This window comes from Vigna unguiculata, chromosome 6 (genome assembly GCF_037176805.1).
Source record: "Vigna unguiculata cultivar grain cowpea cultivar isolate G323 ecotype 2 chromosome 6, ASM3717680v1, whole genome shotgun sequence".
Lineage (NCBI taxonomy): Eukaryota > Viridiplantae > Streptophyta > Magnoliopsida > Fabales > Fabaceae > Vigna > Vigna unguiculata.
In genome coordinates this window covers 38,552,860-38,571,935 of record NC_140797.1, presented here as the reverse complement: position 1 = coordinate 38,571,935, position 19,076 = coordinate 38,552,860, and the positions used below count along the sequence as shown (strand labels likewise).

Here is a 19,076-nt window from a genome sequence, read left to right as displayed (position 1 = left end):
TTCAGAAAAAAAAAATTATTAACATTATTAATGGTATGATATTTAAAATGACTTACAAAATTAAGTATTGATATTTTTACTAAAATTTAGTGATAAAAGTCATTAATAAAATTAACGACATTAATAATTTTTTCTAAAAATAATCTAATTGAGACACTTTTCAAAAATTAGGATTCAATTGACAACTTTAAAAAAACATGTATCAAAGCGCATATCTACCATCAACCTACTTAATCTTTTGTTGACATGCATATGTAACATGTTACTAACATGCGCTAAATATTAGATTCAGTTTATTTGTCAAAGAAAAAAGGTTAGGTTTTGTGGTTGATAACGAGGTTAAAATGGTTTTACATCAAATGATGAGTTTGGGAGAATCAAAGATGTTGTAGAGAAGAGAATGAGTTGTACAACACGTTCAATTGTCCACACATTATTCAAGAGTCGACAATTTAAATATTCATTTTGTTTTTAATTTTTGATACATCTTTTAAAAACAAAAGACAAATTTCAAGATTATTGGATAAAATGAAATAATATAAAGCACTTTGATTTTAAGTTCATATTTTAAACTAAAACAATGTAGAGCACTTTGATATTAAGTTCATATTTTAAACGCACTTATTAGGTGACGGGTCAAGTTCAAATTTTGAAGGACATTTTTTTTCCTTATTTTATTGGTATATACAGAGATCAGATATGTTGTGCCAAATGAATTTGATATTTTAGTCTGATATGTTACATCGGTTAATTATTTTTAATTCAATTGTGTGATTCAGATAATCAAACCAAATCCAACTTGTCAAGTGAATATAAAGAAATAAAGAAGGTAGTAGGTGGGTGCAAAATTTTAGATGTTGAAGAACTTTTACTAAATATTCTAAATGTTGTGATGAAAAAAAAGAGTATAAGATCAGTATAAAAATAAAACTTTTATTGTATCACTCATTTTTGTTGGAAATATTTTAATTGAAATAGTTTATTTAAATTGCTTTTATGATTAAATTTCGTTGTGTGTAATATTTTAACGTAGGGTTAAATATGTTTTTCTTTTTGAAATAATCTTTTATTGAAATTTTGAATTAATTTAGTCTCTCATTTTTAATAAATGGGTGAATTTAGTTTTTTTAACTAAATTTTTTTGACATTTTAAACGAGTTTCATGATAGTATTTGAATTGTTTACATCGTTAAACTCATTTTTGCTTCAATGTTTACTTAAAAATATGTTTAAAACGTCAATTAAATTTTAAAAAAATTGGTTAAAATGACTAAAATTCATCCATTTATTAACGATGAAAGACTAAATTAGTCTAAAATTTAAAAAATGAACTAATTTCAATTTTTACTAAAAGTGAAGGGACCAAAAATATATTTAACTCTCTAATTTACTATATCGGGGTGGGTAAGATTCTTTATATAATTTAGATTGTATTTCAACTCAGTGAGATTCTTGGTGGACTAAATTGATTGTCGTTAAAAGTTGTTCATGATCCAAGATTTAAAAAGCTATTGATCAAATTTACTAAAAAAAATATTAGGTTGAATTACATTAATTTTTTCTATTAATTTTAATCTAATTTAACTAATTTTTAATTGAATGGAATTAAGCTGGATCGAATGGATTTAGACATTAATAAACTTTCACAGGAAAATAACATTAATCAAGATTAATTGTAAAAGATAATCAATTTTGATACTTTTGAATGTTTACCAACTATTTGATATTTAATTTTTTTATTTGTATGTAATTCACATTTATTAAATTAAAATCTCATTGTCTAAACAATTTTTTTCTTCAATATTAATCGTGAACACTTTCAAAACGTCAAATAAATTTTAAAAATTTTGGCTTAAAGAATTAAATTCACACAATTCTAAAAATGATGGACTAAATTAGTTTAAGATAATTCTAATTTTCATTGAAAATTAAATAACCAAAACATATTTAATAAAAATAAATGAATAAGTTAATTTGATCTAAATATGTACGTTAAATACTTTACAAAGAAAAAAAAAACTATGTACGTTGAATACTTAACAAAGGGAAAAAAAACTTTGTGTGTACATCTTATTAGTGTTAGGAAGCCTATATTTTTAGTATAAACTATCTTTGTTATGAATCAATTTAAAACTTCTATTTCATTGATTTACAAACTAGTTCCGCAACTAGGGATTAATTCATTTTGTTATAAACAAATTCATTTAAATTGTTTTATTTTATCAACATTAAATTTTAATTAATGTTTTTTTTTTATTTACATAATTTTAGATGTTTTAATAAATGAAAATATTAGTTAAGATTAATTATTGAATTCGTATTCAAGTCAACTACTCTACACTCAATCAGATTAGTTTTGTGCAGATTTATTTTCATTTATATTTGAGTTACATATCACACTAAAAATAAGTAGGTAACAAAACGGACAAGCCTAACTTGTTCTACAAAAAACGGGTTAGATTGAATTGATCCATCACTAGAAAATGAATTGAACAATTCAATCCGTCCCATCTCAGGACGGGTCGACAGGCTGGTGGATTAGGATTTTCTATTTATTTATTTTTCTTTTAACTTTTTAAAATTTTTTGTTTATAAATTTTATATATATATATATATATATATTTGTTTATATAATATAAAAAATACTTTTTTAATTATTTTTAATTTTTAAACATTAAAAGATTACAAAAAAGAAGGGTTGGTGAGTCATGGTAAGTCCGCCTTTGGCCCGCCGAGTTAAACAAGTTGGCGGGTCAGACCACAACGGGTTGGCGGGTTAAAAATTCGAACCCAACCCGCCATTTTCTTGGCGGGTTGACAGACCAATCCAACAAGTCTGACCTACTTTGACATACCTACAAATTAACAAATAAGGCTTGGTATGAAGATCTCAAAATATATTATAATTTATAAGCTAATATCGTTTATTATAGTATCAAGTCATATTGACTTAGAAAATAATAATAATTTTTTAAATGTAATTTAAATTGATTTCAACTTAACTTAATTTATCGGTTAACTAGATTTGAGTTGGGTTAAAGGTGAATTAACTTTTAATTCACCAACAAAATGTTAAACATTAAAATATTGTTCAATAACTTTTGAATATTTTAGATGTATATTTATTAGTTTGTCAAGTTATATACATATGATTTTATTTTGAATTACTACTTCGTAATAATATTTGGAAAATTAATTGAACTTTTCAATTCTATAACTATAAAAAACAAAAAGATAAAGTAAATTCACTTTTATGGTACTTAAATAAATATACAATTGCAAAATTAAAATATTTATAACTGAATCAACCCACTAATCCATCAACACGAGTCAACCAATATTAGACAAATTTTGACTCACCAAAAAGTGAGTTAGATTGAACTGATCAATTTTTAGCCCAACCCATAGTGAACAAAAATACATGAGTTTAGTTTGCTTATTTTGACACTTTTATATGATAATTACCTTATCAATTAATTGAGAATTTTAGTGTGATTTATTGTTTCATGTATTAAGAGTTTAACAACTATTCAACTATAAATAGAGGGTTTAATAAAAATTATGCAATAAAGGAAGAGTTTAATAAATGCATACTACTAATAAACATGGGATAACTAATTTCAAGATAATTAATATCAAAACCATTAAATGATCATGTGATCTAGAAAATCTAAGTATCTATTATACAATTATTTTTACCTTCTGTACAACTCATGTAACCAAATAACTAATTAGAAAACTAAATCTTTACTCATTTTACATATATGAATAATACATTCTCAAAACCTTATTTAATTTTATAAAATGGTAAATTAAGATTGTTCTCATTATTTATATGTTATAAATGTTTCTTATTTTTAATTAATGTGGGATTTTTAATTCGTAACCCTCCCGTTAAAGTTGAGACATGTATATTTCACGTTAGACTAAATAAATGATAAATCTAATAGAAACCTAACAGCATTCATATAATATATAGTCTAAAGAAACTTAAGCAACTAATCTAATAATAAGAATCAATTATATTAAATCAATTATATTAAACCTCATCAAGTAATAAATAAATAAAAATGACAATAACAAACAAATTTATACAAAGATGTGAGATGAAAAAAAGTCCTCTCTCTCACCCTGTCGATTCTAATAACATGAACATTACAAACGAAATGAATTAACATATTGAGTTTGGTGTGTGATTGAGATTAGAACCAAGTTTGAGAATTGAAGGCAGAGATTCAGACTTTTGCGACGGATTGCTTCTTTTCTCCCTCGAACCATGATGCGAAGGACTCCCCAAAGTCACTGTCTTCATTGCTTGAGAAGCCAAAGTTTTCACCACGAAAAGATAGAGCTTGTAGAAAATGCTTGAATGAAGTTCTCCTGGATCCATCTGCAAGAAAATTCTGTGGAGATGTTGTGGTGTGTGGATAGAGTAATGTCCCTGTGTGCTTAGAATATGTACAAGTTTTTTCCTTGCAAGTAACTGAAGCACTCAAACTTTCAGAGCAGATTCCTTGCTTTTCTTTCAAGGGATCGATGTTTTATGAAGTTCTTAATGTGAAACTTTAAGGCAACAACACGTTACTTCTTACGTTATTGTTATTATTATCAAATAGCATCATTTTTAAACTATATAATGTTTTATTTATTTTTATATTTCTATTCTACTCAATATTTTATTTTATCATGTATCTATTTTCCTCAAACCAAACACAACTTAATCGATATCAAGACTGTACCACCACAATTTAAATTAGATTAAAACAAAAAGATTCATATTGTATAAGAATAAAAAGTTAGTCAACTTGATTTTTTTTATTATTATTTTTATATATATAAAAAATTAAAATATTGTCATTTTCATTATAGTTATGGGGGTTGAGGTATTAATTATGGGGTGAAGGGAGTAAAAGCGGAATTATAAACTTGACCCAGATACAGGCCCATATAAAGGAAGATATTGGCTTATTTTGGTTCCCGCCATCAAAGATCACGCTCACAACATTTCGTTACTAGTGAGTTCTCCGTTCATCCATCGCCGTCGGAGAGGTGGTTCTCTCTCTTTCCCTTCGCCGAATACTGTTATTTATTCCTTTCGAATTGTTTTTCTTACTACGTTGTTCATGAAGAAGAGAATGAATTATCAGTCTAACACTGTGACATTATCATTGACGTTGCATTTCAGAGAAGATTGGCTCAGGTTCATGCTTCGCCACGATTATTCAACTTCCGAACAGGTTTATCTGCTAATGACTCAATGTGTTTTCAAATTTATTTCTGCATCTGAAAATGGCTTTTAAGGAACCAGGAAGCTTCGAGAAATTCCACTGCGGTCATTTCATCTCTTCTAGTGCAATTAATATGAATTGAAATGTGGAATAATGCCTGATGCAATGACCGATTCATGGAGTGCAGACTTTTGTTTATTGAAAAAACCAGATAGCTATAAGTTCCATGGTTTTTGATTTCACTTAGCGTTTTCCTTCTTTCCTTAACTCACTGAGAAACCTGACTCTAGATCGATGTTATCCGGAAAACAACGCATATCTGTTTTAAACTTTCTGCTAGATTCTAATATATATTCCTCTGGTTTATTATTTATGCACTAATATCTCTTCTATTTGACAGGTTTAAATCAATGATTGCAGCGAAGTACTGTTTGCTGTAAAGCATCATGTCAAATATTACAGTATGCGCACGCTTTAGGCCTTTGAACTCAAGAGAGAAGCAAAATGACAATAACTCTGTTTGCATTCGATGTAGAGATTCCGAAACTTTCATTTTCAAGGTTTTTTTTTTCTTTCTTTTTTTACGTCAGATTAAGCGTCTATTAGTTTTTACTTTTGCTTTATTAAACTTTGTGAATCACACATTACTGTGAATAGTAAAATAATTTGAATCAATTTTTTTTTTCAGGACGAAAAGGATGAAGAATCCGTGTTTAGCTTTGATAGAGTGTTTTACGAACAGTCTGAGCAAGCTGATGTCTATCAGTTCCTAGCTCTTCCCATGGTTAGAGGTACAATACAACTACATAATTCTCATTACAAATTAATATGTCAATCACTCAACGCAACGCAGATTGAAATCTTCCTTAATTTGAATGACTCCTGCTTCCGTATGAAATGACAGCTTCATTACGGTCAAATAGTGCATATCAACTTTGGTTATATGAAAAAATATTATACTTATAGTTTGTGTAATGCTAGTGTATGTCTGCACGTCGTACATTCAAATTTTAAAAATCTGGAATGTTTTGTAAGAATTAAATTCGGGAAAATGACACTTGCCTTAGTTATAGTTTGCTTTTTAGTTTTTTATTGATATTAGGCTTTCGTTTTTGAATGTATTCCTTTAAATGAAACAGATGTTGTTGATGGATACAATGGGACAATTATCACTTATGGCCAGGTAAGATATTAGGCGTCTCAAGTTTTCCAAAAGCCTTTTACTTCTTTTCTTAAACTTTCAAATCAACAATACGAGGTCGTATGTGGTTTTTCTCCTCAAATATGGCATCTACATGTGTATAGAGATATTGCATCATACGAGCTTCGCTGAATATGATCCCTTGCATTAGCTCAGAAATACCCTTTTGGAGTATATTTTGGTTATGTTTGAAGGGGGGAAATAAGAACTGAAAAATGTGTAGATGAGGCATGAAATATTTGAACTGTTATTTCACGGTGTATCCGTGTTGAATTCAAACCTAGCTAATCTGGAAGTAAGGAAAGGGCGCCTGATGCTAAAACTAGACAGTTCCCTTGTAAATATTTAGCGACGACAATTTGCAAAATTTATAATTTTGTTAAACATACATGTTAGTAAATATAGTTTCTTGTATTATATGCCATATATGTTTCGTTCTACTGCCTATTGACTTAAGAAGATATGCTACATATGTTTTCCATTACGAGGGACTGCCGTTATTATTACATTTTTTTTTTTCAGAAGAATTTGTCAACTGTATTCACGAATCCATTTTTCTTTCGACTCCAAATGTTTAAAGCTTTAGTTTTCCTACAATCAATTGCAGACTGGAGCTGGGAAGACATATAGTATGGAGGTGGAAAGTTGTCACCTAAAAAGTATTTTAAAACGATCTTACAAAACTTCAGATACAGGAATGTAAATAACTACTTCTCTGAAGCAGGGATCTGGTATACTTGAATGTGGTGAACAGAAGAAGGGACTTCTTCCAAGAATTGTAGAGGGAATTTTTGATTCCTTAAATTCTTCTGATGAAAAGAAAACATATTCAATTAATTTGTCAATGGTACTGAGACACTTACTAATTTAACCACATCAGTCTTAAAAAATCATCTGGTTATACTAAATTATGCCTCTGATTGTCTCTGATTCGTTCAGGTTGAAATCTACATGGAAAAAGTGAGGTATGAATATAAAAAAAAAACAGTATTTCCCCTCCCTCCATTGTACTTAGAGCATATTATATGCTTTTCTGGTAGGAAATTTTCTATTTTGCAAAAAGGTAGTTTTGATGTGAATTTGGATTCTTCAATAGTCATCAGAATAACTCTATCGTCTTATGTAGGGACCTATTTGATTTATCAAAAGTTAATATACAAATTAAGGAGAGTAAATCACGAGGAATATTTTTGCCCGGTGTTACAGAGGTGAGCTGTTTTTCGGGAACTTTGTATCTTGTTCCATTCTGATTATTCTTTTTCTATCTGAAACTACTTCGTTGTTCACAATTATATATGTGCTCTTATGCATATGATTAAGATGTAAATTTTCAATTTGAAGCATGGGTATTGGATTATTTGGTTAGCATTTTCTTAGGATTCTTACACGTTATAACTTAGCCTACGGTGCTTATATTGACTGTAGTCCCTCTAAGAAACTGAGAAGATAAAATTTGATTAAACAAGTGATATCAAGTAACTAAGTCATGGTTTAGAATCCGGGGGTTGTCTTTAAGTGGGTTTGTGGGCTTAATGTCTTGACCCAAAGTTACAATGGTAACCCCTTAAGCTTCAAGTAAGTAAAGTTGTAACTTAGTTCACGAACTTGACCTTTTCGCTCATCATGCCAGGCTTGATTTTATTTTCCAAAACATTGAGATTAAATGTGAGTTTACGTGCTTAATCTCTCGGCACACAATATTAATGACTACAAAGTTAATTTTATGCAATTTATGCAGGATTTCTAACGCATTGTTAACTCTTTGGCAAGTGTACCAATTCGTTACAAGTAGTAAAAATGGAAGTCCAAATATTGTTTTCCCAATGGATTTGTGTTCGTTTGTCTAAGTGTGATTATTTATTAATTTTAGCAATAACGTCAATGTAAAAGATTAGTTTAATTTAAGAACAACATGCAAAATTAATAAACACTAAGTTATAAAAGGATTTAAGAAACACTTCATCAAGGTTGGATTTCATGAACCATACTAACGCAATATTTTCTATACAATTTCTCTATCGTGCTCAAACATCCTCATAATAAGCTTACTAACCCCTAATTCCTTAGAAGTAAGTTCTAAGTCACATGTCAAAATATTAATTCTTTAATTATTTTAACACATGACTTGCATTAAAATTTGATGTATAGAATGACTTAGAGATTACGTCTATTCTTAGAACCCAATCTCATGGTTGTTCTATCCAAGGTTAAGTTCTAATTCATTTTCCAATAATTAGATACAACCAAATAGCAAAGATTTCCATCAAGCACATTTATAATTGAGATAAAACATATGAACAACGAAAGAGATTACATTGCATAGAAAAATTACAAAGAGGATAGGTTCATTACATCCAACCCCAATGAAGGAGGAGTTTAGTCACTCCTAAGCATCTAGAACAAAGGATGGATGAATTTGATGGAATGGATGAATTGTTGTGAAGTCTCCTTGCCCTAAAATGGCGCTTTTTCGTCTCCTTTCTTGTTCTGTCGCGTTCCCACACTTCAGCACACAGTTTCGTGTAACTTTTCGAAACTATAACCACTTCAGAAAATCGTCTTCTCGCCGGGCGAGATGACTTACTCGCTGGGCGACCGGTGATTACTCGCTGGGCGAAAGAGCACACTCGCTGGGCGACTAGGTCCTGGCAGAATAACCTCACTTCTTCTCCAATCCTTTACTTTCCTATACAATAATCTCAAAGATAACACAAAATATATCTAACCTAAAAGAACCTAAAAACAACCTAAAACTTCTCACAAAACATATGATTAAGTACAATTAAGAGGTCTAATAAAATAAGAATAATAAGTATTTTTCATACTTATCACGCATTTCGATTAAACATCTTAGTGTGAGATTTGATATTTATAAATAGTAAGATATTAGTTCAATAGAACCAAAAAATCTTACTCATATAAATTTTAATATCAAGAAATCAACTTAAAATCTAATTTAATTTTATAGAATTAACTTGTAAAATTTAAGTTTGCACATATTTATATCATATAATTTAGCAGAAATGTGATTCCAAACTCATTGTCCAAAATAACAAATGCAACCCGTTAAGCTTCAAGGAAGTAAAGTTGAATACTTGACATTTTAGTGTGAAGCAAGGTCTCATTTCTTTTGATTGAGTATTAGGCGAAGCTTTCCATGAGCTGATTCAAAAAGTACAGTGGACTGGAATCATTCGGTATTTATGTATGCTAAAAAATATTTGTCTAAAGGACTAACGGGACCTTTCGAGTTTTTCATTCAGATTACTGTGCTGGACCCTGTTGAAGCATTGCAAAACCTGTCTGTAAGAATAAACAACTTGAATAACATTTTCTGAATGATTTTACAATTTCGGCTTCTAATTCTGACCTCAAATTTGTAGAAGGGGATAGCTAACCGGACAGTTGGTGAGACCCGTATCCTGCTTTGACTCTTAGCTCACCGTTCAGTTTTTATTTTACCTTTTTATTTTTTATATATAGTTAAACTACATAGTACATTGGGAAGAAAAGCAATGGCCATACCCATGGTAGTGGCCGAAGTATTTTTGTACTTCTTGTGCCTGTTTAATGTTATTTTCTTTCTTAGTTGATAAAAAAGGCATAACACATTAGGGTAAGTTCCCTGTTTTCTTGAGGGAGGAAAAACAGTGATAGGAATTAGGAAGGTTACTTGCGTTCTGCAAACATCCTAAACAAAACATGTAGAAATGAACATGGCCAGCAGCAGAAGTCACTGCATTTATATATTCACAATTCAGCAAGAATTTTCCAGAGATAAAAGGTCATACTTCTTCCACAAATCTGTGATATGTTTATGAATCATTCTTAAACACTGAGACTTTGAACAGGACGAGGTTTGGAAAACTAATTCTAGTGGACTTGGCTGGGTCAGAGAAAGTGGAGAAAACAGGAGCAGAGGGAAGAGTTCTAGACGAAGCCAAGACCATAAACAAATCCTTGTCTGCTCTGGGAAATGTAATAAATTCTCTTACATGTGGTCTGCAAGGAAAAACAAGCCATATCCCCTATCGTGATTCCAAGCTCACTCGAATTCTTCAGGATGCTCTTGTTAGTCCACCCCCCCTTTTTATAATTTATCAAAACATACCCATTGTTCACGAAATCAGTTTCTCAAACATTGTATCTCCTATTCGCAGGGAGGAAATGCTAGAACTGCATTGCTTTGTTGTTGCTCACCCAGCGCTTTTAATGCATCTGAGAGTCTGTCCACTCTTCGTTTCGGTGCAAGGTATTTCATGCCCGAAATCTTGAGGCACTGCCATTTTCTTTTCTTTCCTTCTTTATTTTCATCTGCTATGTTTAAAATGATGTCAGAGCTTCCTCAACAAAAAGTTCTAATGTAACTTCTTTATTTTCTTGAAAAAAATTATTTTCTCACGTGCTATGGTGAGCTTTTATATAAGATTTCTATATTTCAAGATTAAAGCATAATTTCATATCTTTAGAGAACTAATTTTAAAAAAAAAATGAAGTAAAATGATTTGTACAAATGTGTATTCTCTTAAAATCTTTAATTGTGAACTTTGTTTAAAATCAATGTAATATAGCACAAGACAATTAAATAAAATAAGAACTTACAATAATCTTTTTAAGACCTTCATATTATAAATGTTGTTAGATTAAAATAACGGAAACATCTGATTTATGTCATTTAGTTATTATAAAAAATAATATATGTAGTGTTTTTTTTTTATTAAATGGCTAGAAAATTATCTTACAAAACTATTCTTGAATTGAACATATGGCATATAAATATTTAATAGATATATGTAGGTATAGTAACTTGTAGCATTGTTAAAATTAGGTTAAAATACTTATTTGGTCCAGGTTTTTGTTGAAAAATCTCAAATAGGTCCTAAGATTTTTTTTAGTTTCATTTAGGTCCATATTTTTTAAAATGTGTAACAATTAGACCCATTCCATTAGTATAGAGTTAACGGTGTTAAAAATGTGCCACGTGTCGCTCCACATTTTTTTGATTTTTTTTTGAATTTTTTGATTTTTTTTTTTGAAAATTATTCATGCCACGTGTCACGTTAGTATTGTGCCACGTGTCAAGTCAGTAAGGTGACACGTGTTAAATAATTGTCTGAATCTCAATTTGGTCAATATATTTGTTTTTTATTACATTTCAGTCCATTTTTTTAAAATTTTTTAAATATATTTATTTTAACTTTTTACAAAATTGTTTTAAAATTTTATATTTAAATTTATAAGATTGTTAATTTTAAACCAACTCTAACATTTGTATATAAATTATTTAAAACAATTTTGTAACAAGTTAAAATAAATATTTTAAAATTTTAAAACAAAATATAAAATAAACTTAATATTATTAAATTGTTTAATAAAAATATCATTATAAAATTTATATAAAAGTTAAATTTGATTTCAATTTGAAAATGATGAAATTGAAAATTAAAAAAAAAATGGACTGAAATATAATTAAAATAACAAATATATGGACCAAATTGAGATTCAAACAATGACTTGACACGTGTCACCTTCCTGACTTGACACGTGGCACAATATTAATGTGACACGTGGCATGAATAATTTTAAAAAAAATTAAAAAATTAAAACAAAAATTAAAAAAAATTAAAAAATTCAAAAAAATGAGAAACTGACACGTGGCATATCCTTAACACCGTTAACTCTATACTAACGGAATGGGCCTAATTGTTACACATTTCCAAAAATATGGACCTAATTGAGACTAAAAAAAATCTTAGGACCTATTTAAGATTTTTCAACAAAAACATGGACGAAGGGAGTATTTTAACCTTAAAATTAATGTTAACATCATAAATTTAAACGTAATAAAATAATTATAAAAATCAAACTAACACTTTTATTAAATATTGGGCAATAAAAGTAATGATTTTTTTTTTCAAAGTTTTGTAAAGGCTATAAAAACTTATTTAATGTATTATTTTTTCAATTATTCAACTTAATCCAAATCATATTTGTTAATCTAGACCTAAATTAGAACAGTCAAAATAAGCAAACTAATATGACTGTCAAATATGGTAATAAAATTTTTTATTGGGCTGTAATTTTTACCCAACTAGCCTTTTTTTTGTCAATTATTGTCCAATACAAAAATTCATTCAAACTCAATATAAGTTAATTCTCAAATCAAATTTCAAAACATAAAATATCAAATAAGACATTAAATTAAAATTTTGAAACATGACAACAACAAATTCATTATAAAAAAACTTTGAAATACACTCAATCTAACTCCAAAAAAATCTATTCAGAAGTCATTTTTGAGTTCCAATTTATATAAATTAGAAATCATTTTTAATTTTCACACTGTACAATTTAAAAATTGTAAAGCTAAAATTTTAATATTCATGAATGTGTAGGATGGAAAATATGGAGGTGCAGTAAAAATTTTGTTTTACAAGCACGTGGGATGACCATATGAATTGGGCCAAAATATCTGAATATATTTAGGTTATAATTTCTTGAGTCCAATATGATGTTAGGATATTTCTTCCTGCACCCTATGGTTGTTTCCTATACCTCAATGAGGGGTGTAAAAGTCAAAAGGGCTCTTAGTCTCTACCGTTGTGATCATTCCTTGTTGAAAAAACTTATAGATTACACAATTTAAGTCATTTATTCAACTGTAAACTAAAAGTTTTCATATTTATGAGATGCAGAAAGAAATTATAGGGGTGCAAAAGAAATGTTTAATGTGTAGTTAGAAATTTTTGGGCTAGTCTATCGGACCGACCCATTATGAGAGTTACATACCTAAGCTAATAAGAATTTGGTTGAAATAATTTGGTTAAGGTAGAAGATAAATTTTCTCCTAAGAAAAATTCAATTAAATCCAATCTTGTTTAGTTCTCATGAACTTTTTTTCAACAAGCTTTACACAAAATCATGACCATCCTTAATGAAGAAAAGAGTTAAAATAAATATTCACCCAATTAAATTTCTATTTTAAAATGCTAATTGCAGGGCGAAACATATAAAGTCGTCTCCTCGCTTGAATTACAGTGAAGAAAAAAGTGACACAAGTTCTAGTGCTGCTTCTCTGTTTGACGACGAGTCAAGCGCTAGAATTTTGACCAAGGTGAGAATATTGTTGTAAAATCCCTTTGTAATTAGAATTCGTAATAAAATTTATGTTAATACAGTTGAGGGAGAAATTTAATGTTGAAGATGTGAAGTTCCTAGAGGAATTGTTCATACAAGAGGGCATTCTCTTTGACCTTTCATCTGTTGAAGAGGAGTCAGACATAGATGACCTCACTTTACAGATGATATCCTTGCTGCAAGCAGCTATGGAAAAGCTTACAGCTACTGTTGACGAGGTAAGACAAAAATGTGCGATAATCTTTCAAAGTAATGTTTCGGTCACTTCCAACCATTTGGGCACTTTTTGTTTACCAGATTAATACTAGGTTTGGTTAAAATGCGAAACGGAAGAAAAAAGTAACAGTAATAAACTTGTTTTCTTGGTCTTTTCTTAAATTTATGAACATTTAATCTAAAATAAAAATTTACCATCTTTCTCTTTTTGTTCGAAACTCTACAACCAACCCGTACGTTAAAATCTGTTTATCCAAGTTAAAAGCTTGTAAAAAATGCTGTCTGTATAATACAAAATATTTATCATCGCACGTATAATTTCACAGCTTAAAAGGGAGAATAGCATTCTCAGGGCCAAAGTTGATGCCTCCATGGATTCTCTATTCCACAATGGAGCAGAGAATAGTTCCATCTTTCAGAATATGATTTCAGGTATCCTGACTTTCTTTCTTCGTTGGTCGGGTTACACTTCTACAAGACGCTGGCAGTGACTACTCATTCTTATCTGATGCCTTGCCGCTGCGGGGCCTTTAAATACGATCAAAATAATGCATAGAAATAATAAAGATGCCTCATGCTGATTCACTTACTGTTGGACATTTTGGGGCTAGCTAATAGCATAATATATGATGAGATGGCCAATTCATGGATCGTATCACAATCGATAGCATTGTTTGTGAGACTGGGTTTAACCCGAAAATTGTTTTATATGAATAATAATTCGCCGTTGATGGCTGTTTCCTGATACCTCTCTTTATGAATTCAACCAATAAAAGTATGGACCATTTGAACTGCTTCAATTCATCTTGATTTTTACACTGTTGTAAGCAATACAGTAGCTCTGCAGCTTAAGAGTAGGAGGCACTGGATTTCATGAATGCGATTTCTGAACTGGTTTCTAGTATGCAATGTAATTTGGAAGAACGGATACTTCTATAAACTAGTCTTAAAGAATTGTGGATGATGAATCATTGAAAAAAATTATGGATGAACTCCGAGTTCAAATATCATGTTAAATTTCAATAGAGAGAGGATCTGAGTTTAGATCTGGATTTCTAACAATAAGACACAGCAGTTCAATCAATAACGTAAAGGGTTCTCTGTGTGTGGCCGAAGATTACGAGGTGAAGCAATAGAATCCCGTGGAAATGCAAGTGAAGCCACAAGCGTGCAATCCGTCGCAAGGAAAAAACCATTTCCTTGCTTTTGTATTAATGCTCTCCCAAGTTTCCGTTACCATTTCTATCGTTTTCCCAGCGTTCTCTTTCCTTCTCTGGGGCAATTATTGTTCGGGGGCAGGTTCCAAACTAATATGAGTTTAGGCCTCTTAAGGGAACGACTTAGGACATGCATTGCACTCACTGGATTGCGCTAATCACTTAATATAGAAAGCGGTTGACCGTAGTAACATAAGGATATCATGGTAATTTTAACGCAAGGAACATTTTCCTTTTGGCTTTCATTTACTTATCCACCATCTAAAGCAAAGCTCTTATTGTTTATTAGGTAAGACTTCACGTTAGCTCTTTGAAGCAACCAATGGGGCGTGCATATATAAAAGGCACGGAATCATTTTTTATGATGGCAGTGTATACAAAAGTATAATTGGTATATCAACTTACCAAGTTGGTAGTTGGTTCCATTGGCCACAGGTGAAAACGTGCCATGGCTTCCAAGAATGTATTTTTTCATTTTGTCTTATTTTCCATCTGTTTAGCTATGTCAAATGCGGCAGAGTTCAAATACCCTGCAGTTTTCAACTTCGGTGATTCAAACTCGGACACAGGAGACTTGGCTGCAGGGCTGGGCTTTCAGGTTGCCCCACCTAATGGACAGGATTACTTCAAAATCCCATCTGGGAGGTTCTGCGATGGCCGTCTCATAGTCGACTTCCTAAGTAATTTTTATTTATACCCTAATATTATATTATTTATAATTGCTGCTATAACCATTACTCGGAAAGCTTTCAAGTATGAATATAAACATAAATTAATATGGCAAAAAACTTAAAACATCATAGGCCAAAAAAATTAAGCTCAGGTGCTAGACGATAAATAGTTACCGGCTTCTTTGTTTTCACCGAACTAACTAGCCTCGCAATATGTAGCGTCATTGAAAATGGTTTGACTTTCGTCTTTACTAATTTTGATTTTGGTTTAGTATATTTAGTTTACATTATTATCCTTTAACGTATCATTACATGATTGAAATAATTTGATAAAACTCGTAATTATATGAACAGTTATTTTTTAATAATATATCAATACAAAGTTACATGTGCAACAAGTGAATTTGTTTCTGTTAAGTGTGTACAATAAAAAGACCAAAATATTTAATTTTTTATTTAGATTTAAGTTTCTGAGAAAAATATAAAAGTGTTTATATTAATTATTGATGAAAATCAAAATGCTACACGGGGATTTGATTTTTATTATAATAATAAATAGTATTGTTATCCAAATATCAGTTTTTATTTATTAATGTTGGTTAACACAAGCGTTCTATTAGAACTAATAATACAGTTCAGTACTAAGGATAACAAAATTTAAACTTTTCATCGGTTGAGTATTTAAAAATTAATGTCTTTAAATAAAAGTTTATCTTTACCATCCAAAGAAATTTAGTACGTTGATTGATTATATTATTATTGATTCAAATGACTTACTTCCAATTCAAGTTATACGCACCAACCAAACAAACAAGTATGAGATGGAAATCTAACTAATAGCAGAAGTTTGAAACACAAGCAAAAGTGGGATGGATAAAAACCTCTCCTTACAACAGTAGTCAATAGCCATGGCCACCAACACTTGTACCCTTCGGATTCTTACCCTCATTGCCATCTGCATACCTTGTGCCATATCCTTCCAGTTGGATTTTCCAGCAGTTTTCAACTTTGGCGATTCAAATTCTGATACTGGTGCTCTTATTGCCGCTGGTTTTGAGAGCCTTTACCCACCAAATGGACAAACTTACTTCCAAATACCATCGGGGAGATACTCTGATGGCCGTCTCATCATCGATTTCCTTAGTAATAAATCTCCATAACCTCATTTTTTGCAATGCCCTCATCACATAATGATCCCAAGTAGATGTTTACGTCTTCCTCTGCCCTATAAACAACTCTTTCACTCATTGTTCCATGTGTTGTTGGTTTTTTTATTGCAGTGGATGCTATGGACTTGCCGTTCCTAAATGCCTATCTGGATTCTCTGGGTTTGCCAAATTTTAGGAAAGGTTGCAACTTTGCTGCAGCAGCTGCAACTATCCTCCCAGCCACTTCATCATCCCTCTGCCCCTTCTCCTTTGGGGTTCAGGTGTCTCAGTTCCTCCGATTCAAAGCTAGGGCCCTTGAATTGACTGCCAAAGGTATCTGCCAAAGGATAAGATTAGCGTATGGTTCCATAATACCTTTAGTGGTAGCTTCCCATTAGAGTTAGAATTTCATATCGTTAATCTATGTTGATCTTTGATTAAAATCTTTCTTATACAAATTATTGAGATTAAATTCCATGTTTTATCTCTGCTAAATTTATCTAATGTTTTCAAAATTGACTTTTGCTATACTATTTCGGCGGCACAACTAGTTTGCAGTCAGTTTCATAACCCTCATTCGTGTTAAAAAAACATCACAATGTTTCAGGCAGGAAATTTGATAAGTACGTCCCAGATGAGAATGTATTCGAGAAGGGATTGTACATGTTTGACATTGGCCAGAATGATCTTGCTGGAGCATTTTATTCAAAAACTTTGGATCAAATACTTGCCTCAATTCCGACAATTCTTTTAGAACTTGAAAAAGGAATAAAGGTTGGTGTCAAATAATATGCTTCTATTTTCTTGAATTTATGAATCCGTAGATTATATGCACAGTTTTACTGAGATTAATACAAACAAGTTCTAACTCTTTAGTTGTGTCTACTAGAATCTCTATGACCAGGGGGCTAGATATTTCTGGATACACAATACAGGGCCTCTTGGATGCTTGCCTCAGAACATTGCCAAATTTGGAACTGATGCATCAAAGCTTGACGAACTAGGATGTGTTAGTTCACACAACCAAGCTGCTAAAACCTTTAACCTACAGTTACACGCTCTCTGTACTAAATTGCAGGGCCAATATCCCGATTCAAATGTCACATACGTTGATATCTTCTCTATAAAATCAAACCTGATTGCAAACTTTTCCAGATACGGTTAGCATCTCCCAGTAATTTTTATTTACTTTCCATGTTTCAGTTCTACAATTTTGACTATGGATATTCACCGTTTCCAAGAGAGTTAGGCTAAACCTTTTAGATTATAAAATCTGTTGCTAAAGTTTCTCTGATGGCTTTGTCATCAGTTCTCAATTGTGCTGACAATGCAACATTACATAACTATTGCAGGAAATTTATTTTGTTGCAACATTACATGGATCAAACCAGTGATTTCATGAAATATACTTCAAAGTAGTTAGAAAAAGCCTGTTCAATTTATTGGCTCATTAAGGACCCTGTATCAGTCATAACACCAGTGTTACATTCTATTCTATGATGTATCATAACAAAATTTGTGGCGAGGAAAAACATTTAATCTGTGTGATTGCATCTTTGCAGGGTTTGAACAACCAATTATGGCTTGTTGTGGTTTCGGAGGTCCACCACTGAACTATGACAGTCGAGTTTCCTGTGGGGAAACAAAGACCTTCAACGGAACCACAATTACAGCACAAGCTTGCAATGATTCCAGTGAGTACATAAGCTGGGATGGGATTCATTACACTGAGACTGCTAATCAATATGTAGCATCACAAATTCTCACCGGAAAGTACTCTGATCCTCCTTTCTCCGACAAAATGCCCTTCCTACTGAAGCTCAAGTTCTAGATACCCCATTATATTTATTGCTATCATTATTTGATTCTTTATGTGCTGGTATCTTGAAAGCAATAGCTGGTTGTAATTCTGAATGTCACTCAAGCTCTTATTAATGGTCTGTGATAATGTTCAAGGGTTGGTACATGACACATTCACGCTTCATGGTTCATATGTATTTATGTGTATACTATAAAAGAGGGCATTTTGGGGTTATCACATTTGATATGTTCTACTTTTTTCTTCTTAATATCAATTTTATACATGGTTAATGCTTCATAATAAGGCAGTATAATGACAACGCTACCTTCTATGAGAGGTGTTTGAGTACATCCAATAAATCTCATATTGCTTAGGAGTCGAGCTCAAGCGAAGTTTAAATATTTCTACCTTCACTCTCCGAGGCGCCTTTTAAAGACAAAACTGTGATGGAACTCTA

At 30.9% G+C, this 19,076-nt stretch overlaps 2 protein-coding genes across 3 annotated transcripts; both read left to right on the top strand.

Annotated features, from left to right (window-relative positions):
* Positions 1-4,993: 4,993 nt before the first annotated feature.
* Positions 4,994-14,526, top strand: LOC114188542 (ATP binding microtubule motor family protein). The gene is made up of 17 exons (XM_085675305.1): positions 4,994-5,049; positions 5,186-5,237; positions 5,629-5,788; positions 5,917-6,019; positions 6,368-6,411; positions 7,037-7,066; positions 7,154-7,276; positions 7,369-7,394; positions 7,556-7,637; positions 9,693-9,734; positions 9,813-9,846; positions 10,138-10,213; positions 10,281-10,500; positions 10,590-10,681; positions 13,429-13,543; positions 13,608-13,784; positions 14,109-14,526. The coding sequence occupies exons 3-17, from the start codon at positions 5,675-5,677 to the stop codon at positions 14,271-14,273; spliced, it is 1,443 nt and encodes a 480-aa protein (XP_085531431.1). The 5' UTR covers positions 4,994-5,049; positions 5,186-5,237; positions 5,629-5,674; the 3' UTR covers positions 14,274-14,526.
* An 840-nt stretch (positions 14,527-15,366) lies between these two features.
* Positions 15,367-18,858, top strand: LOC114187309 (GDSL esterase/lipase At1g54790-like). Of its 2 annotated transcripts, none has more exons than XM_028075527.2 (5): positions 15,367-15,679; positions 16,951-17,151; positions 17,426-17,592; positions 17,708-17,978; positions 18,381-18,858. In XM_028075527.2, exons 1-5 carry the CDS (start codon positions 15,448-15,450, stop codon positions 18,647-18,649), a joined length of 1,140 nt encoding a protein of 379 aa, XP_027931328.1. In that variant the 5' UTR covers positions 15,367-15,447; the 3' UTR covers positions 18,650-18,858. The 2 variants fall into 2 exon arrangements, with proteins under 2 accessions (XP_027931328.1, XP_027931327.1); XM_028075526.2 differs by lacking the exon at positions 15,367-15,679 and adding an exon at positions 16,489-16,813.
* Positions 18,859-19,076: the final 218 nt, after the last annotated feature.

Bases quoted from the DNA above. Each gene is read 5' to 3' on its own strand.
- LOC114188542 (XM_085675305.1), top strand. From the start codon at position 5,675: ATGTCAAATATTACAGTATGCGCACGCTTTAGGCCTTTGAACTCAAGA. The intron at 7,277-7,368 runs GTACTGAGACAC...TGATTCGTTCAG, and splicing joins ATTCAATTAATTTGTCAATG to GTTGAAATCTACATGGAAAA. The intron at 10,501-10,589 runs GTTAGTCCACCC...TCCTATTCGCAG, and splicing joins GAATTCTTCAGGATGCTCTT to GGAGGAAATGCTAGAACTGC.
- LOC114187309 (XM_028075526.2), top strand. From the start codon at position 16,579: ATGGCCACCAACACTTGTACCCTTCGGATTCTTACCCTCATTGCCATC. The intron at 17,152-17,425 runs GTATCTGCCAAA...ACAATGTTTCAG, and splicing joins CCTTGAATTGACTGCCAAAG to GCAGGAAATTTGATAAGTAC. The intron at 17,593-17,707 runs GTTGGTGTCAAA...TGTGTCTACTAG, and splicing joins AACTTGAAAAAGGAATAAAG to AATCTCTATGACCAGGGGGC.